General features: G+C 43.2%; 1 protein-coding gene across 1 annotated transcript in view; it reads right to left on the reverse strand.

Moving 5' to 3' along the window:
- Positions 1-15,660, reverse strand: part of LOC124775174 (chaoptin-like) — a 165,040-nt gene that overhangs the window by 21,208 nt on the left and 128,172 nt on the right. Inside the window, exon 8 of the mRNA XM_047250013.1 lies at positions 10,949-11,824. Coding sequence (XP_047105969.1) covers positions 10,949-11,824 — 876 coding nt within the window. The remainder of the gene's footprint in view (positions 1-10,948; positions 11,825-15,660) is intronic.

Here is a 15,660-nt window from a genome sequence, read left to right on the forward strand (position 1 = left end):
AGGGGCAGATATGGACTCTGACCACAATATCTTGGTCATGAACTGTAGATGAAAACTGAAGAACCTGCAGAATGGTGGGAATTTAAGGAGATGGGATCTGGACAAAATGATTAAACCAGAGGTTGTACAAGGTTTCAGTGAGAGCATAAGGGAACAATTGACAGGAATGTGGGAAAGAAATACTGTAGGATAAGAATGGGTAGCTTTGAGGGATGAAATAGTGAAGGCAGCAGAGGATCAAGTAAGTAAAAAGACGAGGGCTAGTAGAAAGCCGTGGGTAACAGAAGATATATTGAATTTAACTGATGAAAGGAACAGATATAAAAATGCAGTAAATGAAGCAGACAAAAAGAAATACAAACGTCTCAAAAATGAGTTCTACAGGAAGTGCAAAATGGCTAAGCAGGGATGGCTAGAGGACAAATGTAAGGATGTAGGGGCTTATCTCACAAGGGGTAGGGTAGATACTGCCTACAAGAAAATTAAAGAGAAAATTAAGAGAGAAAAGTGAAGCACTTGCATGAATATAAAGACGTTTGATGGAAACCCAGTTCTAAGCACAGAAGGGAAAGCAGAAAGGTGGAAGGAGTATATAGAGGGTCTATACAAGGGCGATGTACTTGAGGACAATATTATGGAAATGGAAGAGGATGTAGATGAAGATGAAATGGGAGATATGATACAGCTTGAAGAGTTTGACAGAGCCCTGAAAGTCCTGAGTCGAAACAAGGCCCCCAGAGTTGACAACATTCCATTAGAACTACTGACAACCTTGGGAGAGCCAGTCCTGACAAAACTCTACCATCTGGTGAGAAAGATGAAAGCAGGTGATAACAGATGTGAAAATTGGGTGATAACAGATGTGAAAATTGCCTAACTATCAGTTTAATAAGTCACAGCTGCAAAATATTAACGCGAATTCTTTACAGAGGAATGGAAAAACTGGTAGAAGCCGACCTTGGGGAAGATCTGCTTGTATTCCGTAGAAATGTTGGAACACATGAGGCAATACTGACCCTACGACTTATCTTGGAAGAAAGATTAAGGAAAGGCAAACCTCCGTTTCAAGCATTTGTAGACTTAGAGAAAGATTTTGACAATGTTGATTGAAATACTCTCTTTCAAATTCCGAAGGTGGTAGGGGTAAAGCACAGGGAGCGAAAGGCCATTTACAATTTGTACAGAAAGCAGATGGCAGTCATACGAGTCGAGGGGTATGAAAGGGAAGCAGTGCTTGGGAAGGGAGTGAGACAGGGTTGTAGCCTATCCCCGATGTTATTCAATCTGTATATTCTGCAAGCAATAAAGGAAACAAAAGAAAAGTTCGGAGTAGGTATTAAAATCCATGGAGCGGTAATAAAAAATTTAAGGTTCGCCGATGACATTGTAATTCTGTCAGAGACAGCAAAGGACTTGGAAGAGCAGTTGAATTGAATCGACAGTGTCTTGAAAGGAGGATATAAGATGAACATCAATAAAAGCAAAACGAGGATAATGGGATGTATTCGAATTAAGTCGGGTGATTCTGAGGGAATTAGATTAGGAAATGAGTCGCTTAAAGTAGTAAAGGAGTTTTGCTATTTGGGGAGCAAAATAACTGATGATGGTCGAAGTAGAGAGGATATAAAATGTAGACTGGCTATGGCAAGGAAAGCGTTTCTGAAGAAGAAAAATTTGTTAACATCGAGTATAGATTTAAAAGTCAGGAAGTCCTTTCTGAAAGTATTTGTATGGAGTGTAGCCATGCATGGAAGTGAAACGTGGACGATAAATAGTTTGGACAGAAAGAGAATAGAAGCTTTCGAAATGTGGTGCTACAGAAGAATGCAGAAGATTAAATGGGTGTATCACATAACTAATGAGGAGGTATTGAATAGAATTGAGGAGAAGAGAAGCTTGTGGCACAACTTGACTAGAAGAAGGTATCGGTTGGTAGGACATGTTCTTAGAGATCGAGGGATCATCAATTTAATATTGGAGGGCAACGTGGGGGGTAAAAATCGTATAGGGAGACCAAGGGATGAATACACTAAGCAGATTCAGAAGGATGTGGGCTGCAGTAGGTACTGGGAGATGATGAATCTTGCACAGGATAGAGTAGCATGTAGAGCTGCATCAAACCAGTCTCAGGACTGAAGACCACAACTACAACAACAAACTAAGTTGCAGCTGGCACTCTGTTCTGCGTCCTCACAGGTCACGATTATTTCCCTTACTGAATGAGCTATCTGTGCATGACTCAAAAGCGAGACATACAGCTTCAATTCAACAAGTACCTTACTCTTACTTTCCAATATCTCTGATTCTCTTCCTCTGACCACGGAAGTGCACTAATTTGAAAGTTTCTAACAGATTGTAATTATATGCTGAACTGGAACTTCAACTTGGAATCTTTCCATATTGGGCAGATAGGAGAGAGTTACTTGAGGACTGAATCTATGAGGGAGGATCATCAATAAACTCGATGCCCATCAGTCTACTGACTGGTTTGATGCGGCCCGCCACGAATTCCTATCCTGTGCTAACCTCTTCATCTCAGAGTAGCACTTGCAACCTACGTCCTCAATTATTTGCTTGACGTATTCCAATCTCTGTCTTCCTATACAGTTTTTGCCCTCTACAGCTACCTCTAGTACCGTGGAAGTCATTCCCTCATGTCTTAGCAGATGTCCTATCATCCTGTCCCTTCTCCTTATCAGTGTTTTCCACATATTCCTTTCCTCTCCGATTCTGCGTAGAACCTCCTCATTCCTTACCTTATCAGTCCACCTAATTTCCAACATTCATCTATAGCACCACATCTCAAATGCTTCGATTCTCTTCTGTTCCGGTTTTCCCACAGTCCATGTTTCACTACCATACAATGCTGTATTCCAGACGTACATCCTCAGAAATTTCTTCCTCAAATTCAGCAGGTATTTGGTATTAGTAAACTTCTTTTGGCCAGAAATGCCTTTTTTGCCATAGCGAGTCTGCTTTTGATGTCCTCCTTGCTCCGTCCGTCATTGGTTATTTTACTGCCTAGGTAGCAGAATTCCTTAACTTCATTGACTTCGTGACCATCAATCCTGATGTTAAGTTTCCCGCTGTTCTCATTTCTACTACTTCTCATTACCTTCGTCTTTCTCTGATTTACTCTCAAACCATACGGTGTACGCATTAGACTGTTCACTCCGTTCAGCAGATCATTTAATTCTTCTTCACTTTCACTCAGGATAGCAATGTCATCAGCGAATCGTATCTTCGATATCCTTTCACCTTGTATTTTAATTCCACTCCTGAACCTTTCTTTTATTTCCATCATCGCTTCCTCGATGTACAGATTGAAGAGTGGGGCGAAAGGCTACAGCCATGTGTTACACCCATCTTAATACGAGCACTTCGTTCTTGATCGTCCACTCTTATTATTCCATCTTGGTTGTTGTACATATTGTATATGACCCGTCTCTCCCTATAGCTTACCCCTAATTTCTTCAGAATCTCGAACAGCTTGCACTATTTTATATTGTCGAACGCTCTTTCCAGGTCGACAAATCCTATGAAAGTGTCTCGATTTTTCTTTAGCCTTGCTTCCATAATTAGCCGTAACGTCAGAATTGCCTCTCTCGTCCCTTTACTTTTCCTAAAGCCAAACTGATCGTCACCTAGCGCGTTCTCAATTTTCTTTTCCATTCTTCTGTATATTATCCTTGTAAGCAGCTTCGATGCATGAGCTGTTAAGCTGATTGTGCGACAATTTTCGCACTTGTCAGCTCTTGCCGTCTTCGGAATTGTGTGGATGATGCTTTTTCGAAAGTCAGATGGTATATCGCCAGACTCATATATTCTACACACCAACGTGAATAGTCGTTTTGTTGCCACTTCCCCCAATGATTTTAGAAATTCTGATGTAATGTTATCTATCCCTTCTGCCTTATGTGACCGTAAGTCCTCCAAAACTCTTTTAAATTCCGATTCTAATACTGGATCCCCTATCTCTTCTAAATCGACTCCTGTTTCTACTTCTATCACATCAGACAAATCTACACCCTCATAGAGGCTTTCAATGTATTCTTTCCACCTATCTGCTCTCTCCTCTGCATTTAATAGTGGAATTCCCGTTGCACTCTTAATGTTACCACCGTTGCTTTTAATGTCACCAAAGGTTGTTTTGACTTTCCTGTATGCTGAGTCTGTCCTTCCGACAATCATATGTTTTTCGATGTTTTCACATTTTTCCTGTAGCCTTTTCGTCTTAGCTTCCCTGCACTTCCTATCTATATCATTCCTCAGCGACTTGTATTTCTGTATTCCTGATTTTCCTGGAACATGTTTGTACTTCCTCCTTTCATGAGTCAACTGAAGTATTCCTTCTGTTACCCATGGTTTCTTCGCAGCTACCTTCTTTGTACCTATGTTTTCCTTCCCAACTTCTGTGATGGCCCTTTCTAGAGATGTCCATTCCTCTTCAACTGTACTGCCTACTGCGCTATTCCTCATTGCTGTATCTATAGCGTTAGAGAACTTCAAACGTATCTCGTCATTCCTTAGTACCTCCGTATCCCACTTCTTTGCGTACTGATTCTTCCTGACTAATGTCTTGAACTTCAGCCTACTCTTCACCACTACTATATTGTGATCTGAGTCTATATCTGCTCCTGGGTACTCCTTACAAACCAATATCTGACTTCGGAATCTCTGTCTGACCATGATGTAATCTAATTGAAATCTTCCCGTATCTCCCGGTCTTTTCCAAGTATACCTCCTCCTCTTGTGATTCTTGAACAGGGTATTCGCTATTACTAGCTGAAACTTGTTACAGAACTCAATTAGTCTTTCTCCTCTTTCATCCCTAGTCCCAAGCCCACATTCTCCTGTAACCTTTTCTTCTACTCCTTCCCCTACAACTGCATTCCAGTCGCCCATGACTATTAGATTTTCGTCCCCCTTTACATACTGCATTACCCTTTCAATATCCTAATACACTTTCTCTATCTGTTCATCTTCAGCTTGCGACATCGGCATGTATACCTGAACTATCGTTGTCGGTGTTGGTCTGCTGTCGATTCTGATTAGAACAACCCGGTCACTGAACTGTTCACAGTAACACACCTTCTGCCCTACCTTCCTATTCATAACGAATCCTACACTTGTTATACCATCTTCTGCTGGTGTTGATATTACCCGATACTCATCTGACCAGAAATCCTTGTCTTCCTTCCACTTCACTTCACTGACCCCTACTATATCTAGATTGAGCCTTTGCATTTCGCTTTTCAGATTTTCTAGTTTCCCTACCACGTTCAAGTTTCTGACATTCCACCTCCCGACTCGTAGAACGTTATTCTTTCGTTGATTATTCAATCTTTTTCTCATGGTAACCTCCCCCTTGGCAGTCCCCTCTCGGAGATCCGAATGGGGAACCATTCCGGAATCTTAAGCCAATGGAGAGATCATCATGACACTTCTTCAATTACAGGCCACATTTCCTGTGGATACACGTTACGTGTCTTTAATGCAGTGGTTTCCATTGCCTTCTGCATCCTCATGTCGTTGATCATTGCTGATTCTTCCGCCTTTAGGGGCAATTTCCCACCCCTAGGACAAGAGAGTGCCCTGAACCTCTATCCGCTCCTCCGCCCTCTTTGACAAGGACGTTGGCAGAATGAGGCTGACTTCTTATGCCGGAAGTCTTTGGCCGCCAATGCTGATTATTTATCAAAATTTAGGCAGTGGTGGGGATCGAACCCGGGACCGAAGACGTTTTGATTATGAATCAAAGACGCTACCCCTATACCACAGGTATCGCTCTCGTATCACATCTCAAAAATGTGTGTTTCAAATACCAATTCGGACACAGTTTTTTGCTAGTAATTCTGTTATAGAGTGAAAGTGCTGTATCACACTAAGGTATCTTAAGAAAACAGAGTTTCTATAAGATGCCTCTCTATATTTTCCCATGGCTTTCGGGATCGCATACACGTATAGTTTGTAGTTCAATATTTATTTTGCTATCTTCCTTCTGGAATCCCATCGATATATTTCCGCCCTTGTACTCTCTTTTATTCTATTAATTAATTGAATAAATTTTTAACTTGGCTCTCATGGCTTCTTTTGTATCTGATCCATGAGAGTGGTGCTTTTCATATGCCTCATAAATCTCATTTCAGTGGCCCGTATACACGATTAGTCTTGGGTTGTTCATATCCTCGACTCTGCGATCAACGACGAAAATAAGTAGTTGAACGTGGATGAGGGTTTGTTTGCGAGCAGTTACACACATCAATGTCTTCCTCGTCAGTCCAATAAATTTTGAGACTTGATAAATAAAAAATAAAGAAAAGTTAAAAAGTTGGTTTTAATGCTTCTTATGTCCTATGTAGACTCTCCCCACTTAAGTACAACGCACCGAAAGTTCTTACAACAATGTGAAACTATCACAAAAGACGTTCTTTAGGATGTTGTTCTACTCGAGCGTAACATTGGTTTGAATTTGCTACCGATGTCACAAAACGATGACCGTTCAGATGGACTTCTGCACTTTTTCATCCTGCGGTCGGTCGCTCTTGATAAACACAGTTCTCGTCACCTGTGATTTTTTTTTTTTTTTCAGAAAAGAATTTTCCGTGTCTTGCGTTGCTATCATGTTGCGGAAGACGACCACATTCACCGTTTTTGCTCTGAAGTCAACGTGTGAAGAAAAATCTTTGCACACACTTTTCTCTTCTTCAAACAATTCTTGGGAATGTCTTGAACACTAAATTTTTAGGTGTTCAGTTCGTTGCTGCTGTTTTGCGACAAATAACGTTGACACAATATGGCTGTATGTCCTCTGCTCAACACTGCCTGCTGACAGCCGACTGGTGAAATGTAAATCTGTTGTTTACAGTCGTTAGTCGAAGCTGCCATCGTAATTAGTGCTCTCATGTCATGTGTAGGCCAGTTAAAAACCAATTTCGGAACTCTTTGGATGAATAGTGTATATGATGCTTGCTGGGTATCAGCATTATCCGTACGTGTATTTATCCCTGTTATTTCATCTCCCACTTCCCCCTCTCTCTGACCATCTCATCCTCTCTCTCTCTCTCTCTCTCTCTCTCTCTCTCTCTCTTCCTACCTGCTTCACGCCACACACTGTCCATCTCCACCTGCCTCACTCTCTGTCCATATGCTCCTCTCCCCTCTTTCTGTCAGTTTGCTCCTCCTCTCTCTTCATCTCCTCCACCTCTCATATCCAACTCCACCTCACTCCTGTGTCTGTCCATCTCCTCCTCTCTCCTTTCTCAATCCACTTCCTCTCCCCTGTCTCTGTGAGTCCCCTCCTCTTCCCTATGTCTAGCCGTCTATTCCTGCCTCCTATCTGTGTACGTCTTCTCCTTCTCTCTCCCTCGTAGTCAATCTCCTCTTTCCCTCTTCTCATCCACGCTACCACCCCCATGCCGATAGGAAGTTACTGGTTCTTATCGTAATAGTATTTCTTTCCAGACAGTAAATATTGTGTGTAAAATGTTTGATTCAAATCGATACAGGGTTCAGGAGGAGTTTTGTTCCTCCAGTTATGCCACATATGCCACATATGCCATATATGTTTAACACACTTCACACATATTTCATCTGTATCTCTAGGAATTTAGACAAATAGATTGGTTTTCACACAACTGAATGCTTATGAACTACCTACTGGACTATGTGTCGCACAACGATACGATTTTCCAAATTCATCCAGTGGCACACGTGGATACTGTCTGCATGAATTGTTGTGATTACAGTTAGTAGCAAAGGGGTACTCTGTTAATACTCTGTTATAATGTCATATGTAATGTGGCCGTTTCTCATGCATATCAGTGTTCATGACATCATATTTTCTTATCTGTGTACTGTACAATGAAAAATTTTCGAAGAACATTCAGTGGTGTATGTGGACAACGTCTGTAAAATATGGTGCAAACACTAAAGAACTCTTAAATTAAAAGTTCATACCTGATGCTACAGTTTTACTGCATGAACAGCGAAAATGTTGTAAGCAATAAACTATTTTTCTTTCTCTACTTTGTGGAGGCTGTGAGCAAGAAAATGTCTCGTAAAGGCTTCAAATTGTGTGGAAGTCTCTAAGTGCTCTCATTCTCCAACACCAGATGAATATACTCTCGTTATATATGCACGTCGTGAGCTACGCTTCTTTTCACCCCCGCCTCCATTCCTTTGGCACATAGGTGGCTCTTACCCTCACTGTGTTCCATTCCAGACAGTAAGAGATATGCATACCTCAATTGGTTGAAGTTGATCTGGTGTCTTAGAAAGCTCTGTGGAAAGTGATGAACGTTCAATAGTGAAATGGAATCCACAGTGAAAATCAAATGACGTTATCCACAGATGTGTTGAACAGTGTCTCTGTGACGGCTATAGATAACGTCATGTCACCCTTCTCAGTTCTGAGTTCACAGTGAGCGCTTATAGGTGCCTAGGAAATAGTGTTTCCCGCCAAATATGGGTGCCTGCCATGACGTTTCGCCTGATTTCCTGCAACCCCACGTGTGGAAATAGTTCAAATGGCTCTGAGCACTATGCGACTTAACTTCTGAGGTTATCAGTCACCTAGAACTAATTAAACCTAACTAACCTAAGGACATCACACACATCCATGCCCGAGGCAGGATTCGAACCAGCGACCGTAGCGGTCGCTCCGTTCCAGACTGTAGCTTCCTGAACCGCACGGCCACTTCGGTGGGCTCATGTGTAAATGTCATGCACTTTTTCCTCGTGTCTGTTCTCGGTCACACACGGCACTGGTAATGAGGACGCTCCTGCAAATGGTGTCCAAGTAGCTGAACATAACCATTTCCAGTTGACTGAGATGGATCCAGTCCATTCCGTGTAAACACAGCCCACACCATTATGTAGTCACCACCAGCTTACACAGTGCTTGTCGACAACTTGTGTCCAAGGCTTCGTAGCGTCTGCACCACAGTCGAACGCTACCATCAGCTCTTACCAGCTGCAATTTTTCTGGCCAGTCCATAGTTTTCCAATACTACAGGGTACAACCGATATGGCCACGAGTCCAGAGAGGTGTTTTAGTCTACTTGCCTCAGTCATATATTGCCATACCTCTTTAACGCCAAATTACGCAGCATTATCCTAACGGCTACGTTCGTCGTACGTTCCACATTGATTTATGCTGTTATCTGATGCAGTGTTGCTTGTCTTTTAGAACTGACAACTCTAAGCAAACGCCGCTGCTCTCAGTCGATAAGTAAAGGCCATCGGCAACTGCATTGTCTGTGGTAAGAGGTAAGCCGAAATTTTGTATTCTCGGCACACACTTCATTCAGTGGATCTCGTAATACTGAATTCCTTCAATATATCTGTAATGGAAATGTCCTAAGTGTCTAGTTCCAACTACCATTCCGAGTTCAAAGTGTGTCAGTTCTCATCATGTGGCCATAATCACGTATAAAACTTTTCACATGAATCTACAAATCACAGCAATGCACTGACATTTTTTACTTTGCGTAGGCGATACTACCACCATCTGCACACGTGAATATCGCTATCCTATGAGTTTTCTCACCTCAGAGAACAGTACAGTACACCAATCCTGTGGATCAGTCATGTGTTCAGTAAGTCTATAACGTTCCCTTTTACAGCTGATGTTTTATGTAAGTAACTCTGTCAAGTGAACCACCAGGTGCAAGTGTTCTTCAGTGAAACGGAAAGAGAAATTTGGAGGTAAAGTAAAGAACTTAACTAGACTTAACAAAGAGGTCATTTTGAATAGTTCGCCTAAGAAACAATTCCATATGGGATGCTGGTATTTTCTGTTGCTGTGTGTCCCCATTATCGTTGACCTATCTGCATTAAATATGGTGATAACCTTTCGTTACACCGCAAATGACTCCACAAAACGTGATGCTAATGTAAGTGGCTTTCTTTCCCATTCGATTAGCTGATGGTATGAGGAAATAATGACTGTCCATATGCATCTGTATGTATCCAAAGCTCTCTTGTATTGTTCGCATATTGCCTATATAATGTATGGGATGCAGGTACCAGCATTGTTGCACTGACTTTCTCGAATACTAAACACTTTTATTCGTCCACCTATATTATTGAATGACACCATTGTTGTGCGTGTGCTGCCGCGTGTTTATTTCACGTCGAAGTGCAGGATGTGCTTAAACTTTGTGTCCATTTCTATTTGTCTCGACGGGAATTACGTCAGTGTCATAACCTCATACAGTACATCAGAGCGGAAATAATTGGCCTCAGTGGAGGTGCAATGTTTACTCTCGTCCATACATAGGAGATACAATAGAGTATCATACAGAGATTCCCGTTTACATTTCCTGACCGTCTGTGTGAAAACTTGATTTTAAAGACTTTCTATGACCCTAGGAAGACGACTTTCAATACCTTGTATGTACTCTGTCATTCCGAATGCTGAAGGCGAACTGTGGAATTGTTCAGATTTAACTTCCTTTACAGACAGTGTAAGACCACAGAAGACGCGAAAGAATGAAATATGAAGTCTAAATTTTGAACTATGCCAAAGATATTTATGGTAGATGACGATATAAAGCCCACTCTTAGCAGAGAAGGGAAGAATGGGTAGCACAAAGACGTCACTTATTATCAACAGAAGATGAACAATTTTTGTGTGTGTTCCTGCTGTTATGAATAAAATGGTTCAAATGGCTCTAAGCACTATGGGACTTAACATTTAAGGTCCTCAGTCCCCTAGACTTAGAACTAAGCAAACCTAACTAATCTGAGGACATCACACAAATCCACGCCAGAGGCAGGATTCGAACCTGCGATCGTAGCAGCCGCGTGGTTCCTGACTGAAGGGCCTAGAACCCCTCGGCCACCGCGGCCGGCTATGAATTAAATCAGGAAGATTATTCACTCTCACAAGTGACACAGAGACAATGAAAATATAAAATATACATAATAACAGCACAGTACTGACCTTTATTGGATTCCTTGTAAGGTCTAATTCTCGCAGAAGAGGTGTCATGGGCCAAATATGAGCAGGTACGTTTCCTAACCGGTTGCCAGAGAGAGTCAGGTACCGCAACCGAGAGAGGTCTCTGGACGATGTGGAATCTAAATGCGCATTCCCGTCACCATCGCCGATAAGGTTGTCACTGAGGTTTAGACGCACCAGATGAGGTAGGGGAAGAGGCGGAAACAGTCTGAGTCCCGTGTTGGCGAGGCTGAGAGTGTGCAGTCGTTGCACATAATGAAACAGTTCCTTGAAGTTCGCACGTAACGGGTTGCCCGAAAGGTCCAAGTCCGAGAGGCCATCCACACTGGAGAAAACGTTGTCCGGGAGGATGGTGAGTTTGTTGTGAGCGATGTGCAGCTGGAGCAAGTGCGGCGTCTCGAGGAACATGCTGCTGTCCAGGTGCTCCAGCTGGTTGTGCGACAGCTGCAGGCGGCGCAGAGTGGCGCCGACCTCGGCCAGGGAACTGCCGGGCATCACGACCAGCTGGTTGTGCGACAGGTCCAGCCGCTCCAGCTGAGTGTCCCGGAAGGCGTCGCGCGGAACCGACCGGATGTGGTTGTGCGACAGGTCGAGCACTCGCAGGCGCGGCAGCCCGTGGAACTGGCGCGGCTGCAGCGTCTCCACGTGGTTGTGCGACAGGTCCAGCAGCTGCAGCGACCCGCCGGCCCCGGCGAACGCCTGCGCGCGCAGCGAGACGATACCGTTGTGCGGCAGCGACAGCTCCTCCAGGTGCGGCAGGGGGCCCAGGGCGCGCGCCTCCAGCCGCGACAGCCGGTTGTAGCCCAGGTGCAGGCGCCGCAGCGAGCCCGACAGCCGGCGCAGGAAGTTCACCGGGATCTGCGGCAGAAGCAAGGTAAGGTAAGGTAAGGTGGCCTGTGTGCAGGGACCAAGGAAAGAACGACGTTTCGGTTGGATAGAGACACCCTGTGATAGTTTCCTACCAAAAGAATTTATTTTCTGATACAATCACACAAATTTCATACTGTCGAGCGGTACTTAAGATAGGTAAATAAATTAGTGAAATCAATGTGAAGTAGAAATTAGAAAATAAATGAAAAACTTGGTTTAGTTTAGAAGAATTACACACTGGCAAACAACGGGCAGAGCAGCAGTGACAGAGGAGCCAATGACCATGAAGTCAGCACATTGAGGAGAACCCATCGCCCTCCCCACATAAGTGGACGCTGTCGATTCAGCCGTCAGGGCATCACCCGGCCGGCTCACGTGTTTCTCAGTTGTCACATGCGATCAAATGCCCTCGCCTACATTCCAAGAGCTGTCGATTCAGCCATCAGGGCATCGCCCGACCGGCTCACGTGTTTCTCAACTGTCACATGTGATCAAAGGCCCTCGCCTACATTCCAAGAGCCAACGACCGACGTTAAGAAGATTCTTCGAGAAGCTTTTCAACTTGACCGAAGAGGCAATGACCTTGAAGCCGTTCACCTCCAGTGAACTGAAGTGCATAAATACGCGAGACGCAGTGGGCCCTAGAGGAGTAGTTTTCAGTTCACTTTCGGTGCTGAAGACCGCCATGCAGGAAGAGACTACATCGTACACAGAATCACCAAGTCCGCCGCTGTAATGGAATAGCAAGCAGCAGCCTCGCTGCCAGAAGACAGAAGTTATAAGGTATTTGAAGGCTGATTTTTACGCATCGGGGTGAGTCGTGAGGACGGGAAGGAGACGGCCTCACATCAGCAGTCACCTGTGAGCTGGAGATGAAGATCTGACAGCCGAAGACTGGCAATCTGGAGCCCGTTGTTCGATTCCGGGACGCTGGCCTTCTCCCGCCGTCACAACACTTGTCACACGCGGCCTCATAGAGAAGAGAAACACTGGGATGCCACATCCAAGGCATCACCATCCGATTCACGACTTCATTCTCAATAATGAAACGGGCCACAGCACGATGCGCGTCTCCAGTCAACTGGGCAAAACGGCGACACGAGATACACACCGCCAGGCGTAATCAGACGCCGCCTTGCCGCAGCAGAAGGATTCGCAAACAACACAGCTTCCGCTCTCCCTGCCAGAACACTCCAGTAAGGAAACCGTTGTACAAAACTTTCAATAAAAGCTATCTTATGTAAAAATGCTGTGTCATTCTACCTCATACCCGAGCCAAGGAAGAACCCACCCTGCCCACATGTTGTTAAGAGAGAAAAAGTAATTTATTTAGTGTTTTTCACCCTGACATAATGCTTTAGAATCAAATGCCCTTTGCAGTAATGCTCATCCTGCCAATTGAGTAGCATCACAAGGAGAAAACCCAGTTACAATACAAAGTGGCCGATTTTGGCCGTTATGGGCCATCCTCAGATCTACAGGACAAATAAGTCTAGAAGTCACAATAAAACACAGTCAAATGTTACGCCTTAAAAAAGCATGCCAGGGTTAAGTCCCACCATTGTGACAACCATATTGTCAATGAATATGCGGGAGGAGCGTCACTAAGAGGTCGCTCCCTGGTTTTAAATTTCCTTAAGTTTTGTGACTGTTGATATTTATTAAAGAAAGTTTTTGTATTTTGTTACAGGACCCATGAGAATAGCTTGAGCGTCCGTGGCATCTTCTTATGGTGAACGATGTGACGGTACGTCACATAAATGGACATTTCGAGAAAGGGAAAGTAAGTTTTTGTTATGAGCCGTGTGAATTATAAATTATTTCAAGACTGTGTACGTGTGCGCGATGTATGACAAATAGTAAAGAACGTAAGTTATTATTATCAAAACACAAATATCGATGTAATGAACAAAACACTGTTTTTTTGCTATAATCTCTGTGTAACATAGGCCATGAAGATCAGAGACAATGCTTTGAATGAACTAGCTCTCCTGTTTCTTTTCGTCTAGCGGTAGGCCGCCATTGTAGTGCTGTCTGATAATTAATAAGTTTGGTCCGTATTTCTGAAAAATATAATAGAAATTGTTATTAGAAAGTGTGTATTATTGACTTAGTTGTCACCTCCAATGATCGCAATCATTAATTATAATTAACAAAGTTTTTACAGGACTTCGTGGTGCAGGGAGCTCTCCCCTAGCAGGATTTAGTCAGCCATTACGCTGACGATTCATGTTATTAAATGTGAATGCGAGAGACTTCTCAATTTTGATCTTTCATTAATTTTGAAGTTAAAATTAATTTCAGTTACCAAAATTCACAGCACTGAATGAGTTCAGTATATTTCATTTTTGCCGCCTAAAGACGGACGAGATTCTCTCCAGTTTTGCCTTGCAAATAATGAACAAGAAATATTGAAAATCATTTCATTCCGCAATATCTCAGTTAATCTATATGTAATTTGGTACATAAATAACCAGTAGCCCCTTGACCCATATTAATAATTACAGTTTGCGTAAGAATACGCATATTTTCTTTTGTAAATAGCAGCGCTCACGTAAACTATTTATTAGAAGGCGTTGAGTCGCGCGCTGTGTTTTAAAAAAAATATTATATCGTACGTACTTCGGGGTAGCCGATGTCCGTACGAGTGTTATCGCGGTATAAGTTAATTAAAAGTCTCATGCTAGCCCACAATATTTAAAGCCACCCCAACCAAAAATCATAAAAATATAAAATTATAAAAATAAAAATATGCACTTATACCGTGATAACGAGGAGATGACAGCAAGGTTGATTTTTACAACTGCACACCCTGGTAGCGTCGCAGTTTCAAGTATGGCCTTGTTAACCGATGATGGCGGGGTGTTAACGCCCCTCATGCCAGTCTTGATACTAAAACTATTACGGATTGTCATACCAAGCTGATGACAATTGGGTCAGTTGTGGATAAACCATGTGGAGGACGACATCTGATGGCGCGATCTACAGAAAAAGTAGCAGCAGTGAAGAACATATTCATGATCAGTGCTGGTAAATCAACACTCCAGGCAGCTCTTGAGAGTGGAATCACCAGGCGTACGTTGCGTATAGTGTTAAAGAAGGACCTTATCTGGAAACCCTCGAAACCTCATTACGTTCATGAGTTATTTTTGGAGGACTGTGAAAAGCGAATTGAATGTGGGGAAATTATGCTGTCATAGCATACTGATTGGCCAGATTTTTTCAAGAACGTTTTTTGGAGTTATGAGGCGGTGTTTCACATAGGGGGATGCGTCAATCGACACAGCTGCCATTATTGGGCAGAAACAAATGCAGGAACGCCAATTGGAAAACTACAAAGTAGACAGTAACTGACAGTCTGGTGTGGAATGACCACAGAACGTCTCATTGTCCCTTCATACTGAGAGAAAGTAAGAGTACCGACCGGTACCGCCAAATGCTGAGAGAATGCGTGTGACCACTGATATCACAATGGAACAATGTTATAGATATCCTTTTTCGGCAAGACTGAGCACCGTCTCATTTTGCCTGCATCGTTGGTGACTGGCTGGACCAACACTTTCCAGGACGTTCTCTGGGAAGGCGAGCACCCAATGAATGGCCTCCGAAAAGTCTTGACTTCACCCCTTCTTCTTCTGGGTTGAGCCAAAGAGGAGGAGTACCAAACATACCCAAGCACTTTGGAAGAATTAGAGGAGAGGATCACAGTTGTCCTCGCAAATGTATGTGTGAATTTACAGCAGAAATGAGTTGGTGACATTCCTATACGTTTATGTCGTTTCTCACACAACGTGGAATTTTGGGTTAGATCACATATTCTCATG

Source organism: Schistocerca piceifrons, chromosome 2 (genome assembly GCF_021461385.2).
Source record: "Schistocerca piceifrons isolate TAMUIC-IGC-003096 chromosome 2, iqSchPice1.1, whole genome shotgun sequence".
Taxonomy (NCBI): Eukaryota; Metazoa; Arthropoda; class Insecta; order Orthoptera; family Acrididae; genus Schistocerca; species Schistocerca piceifrons.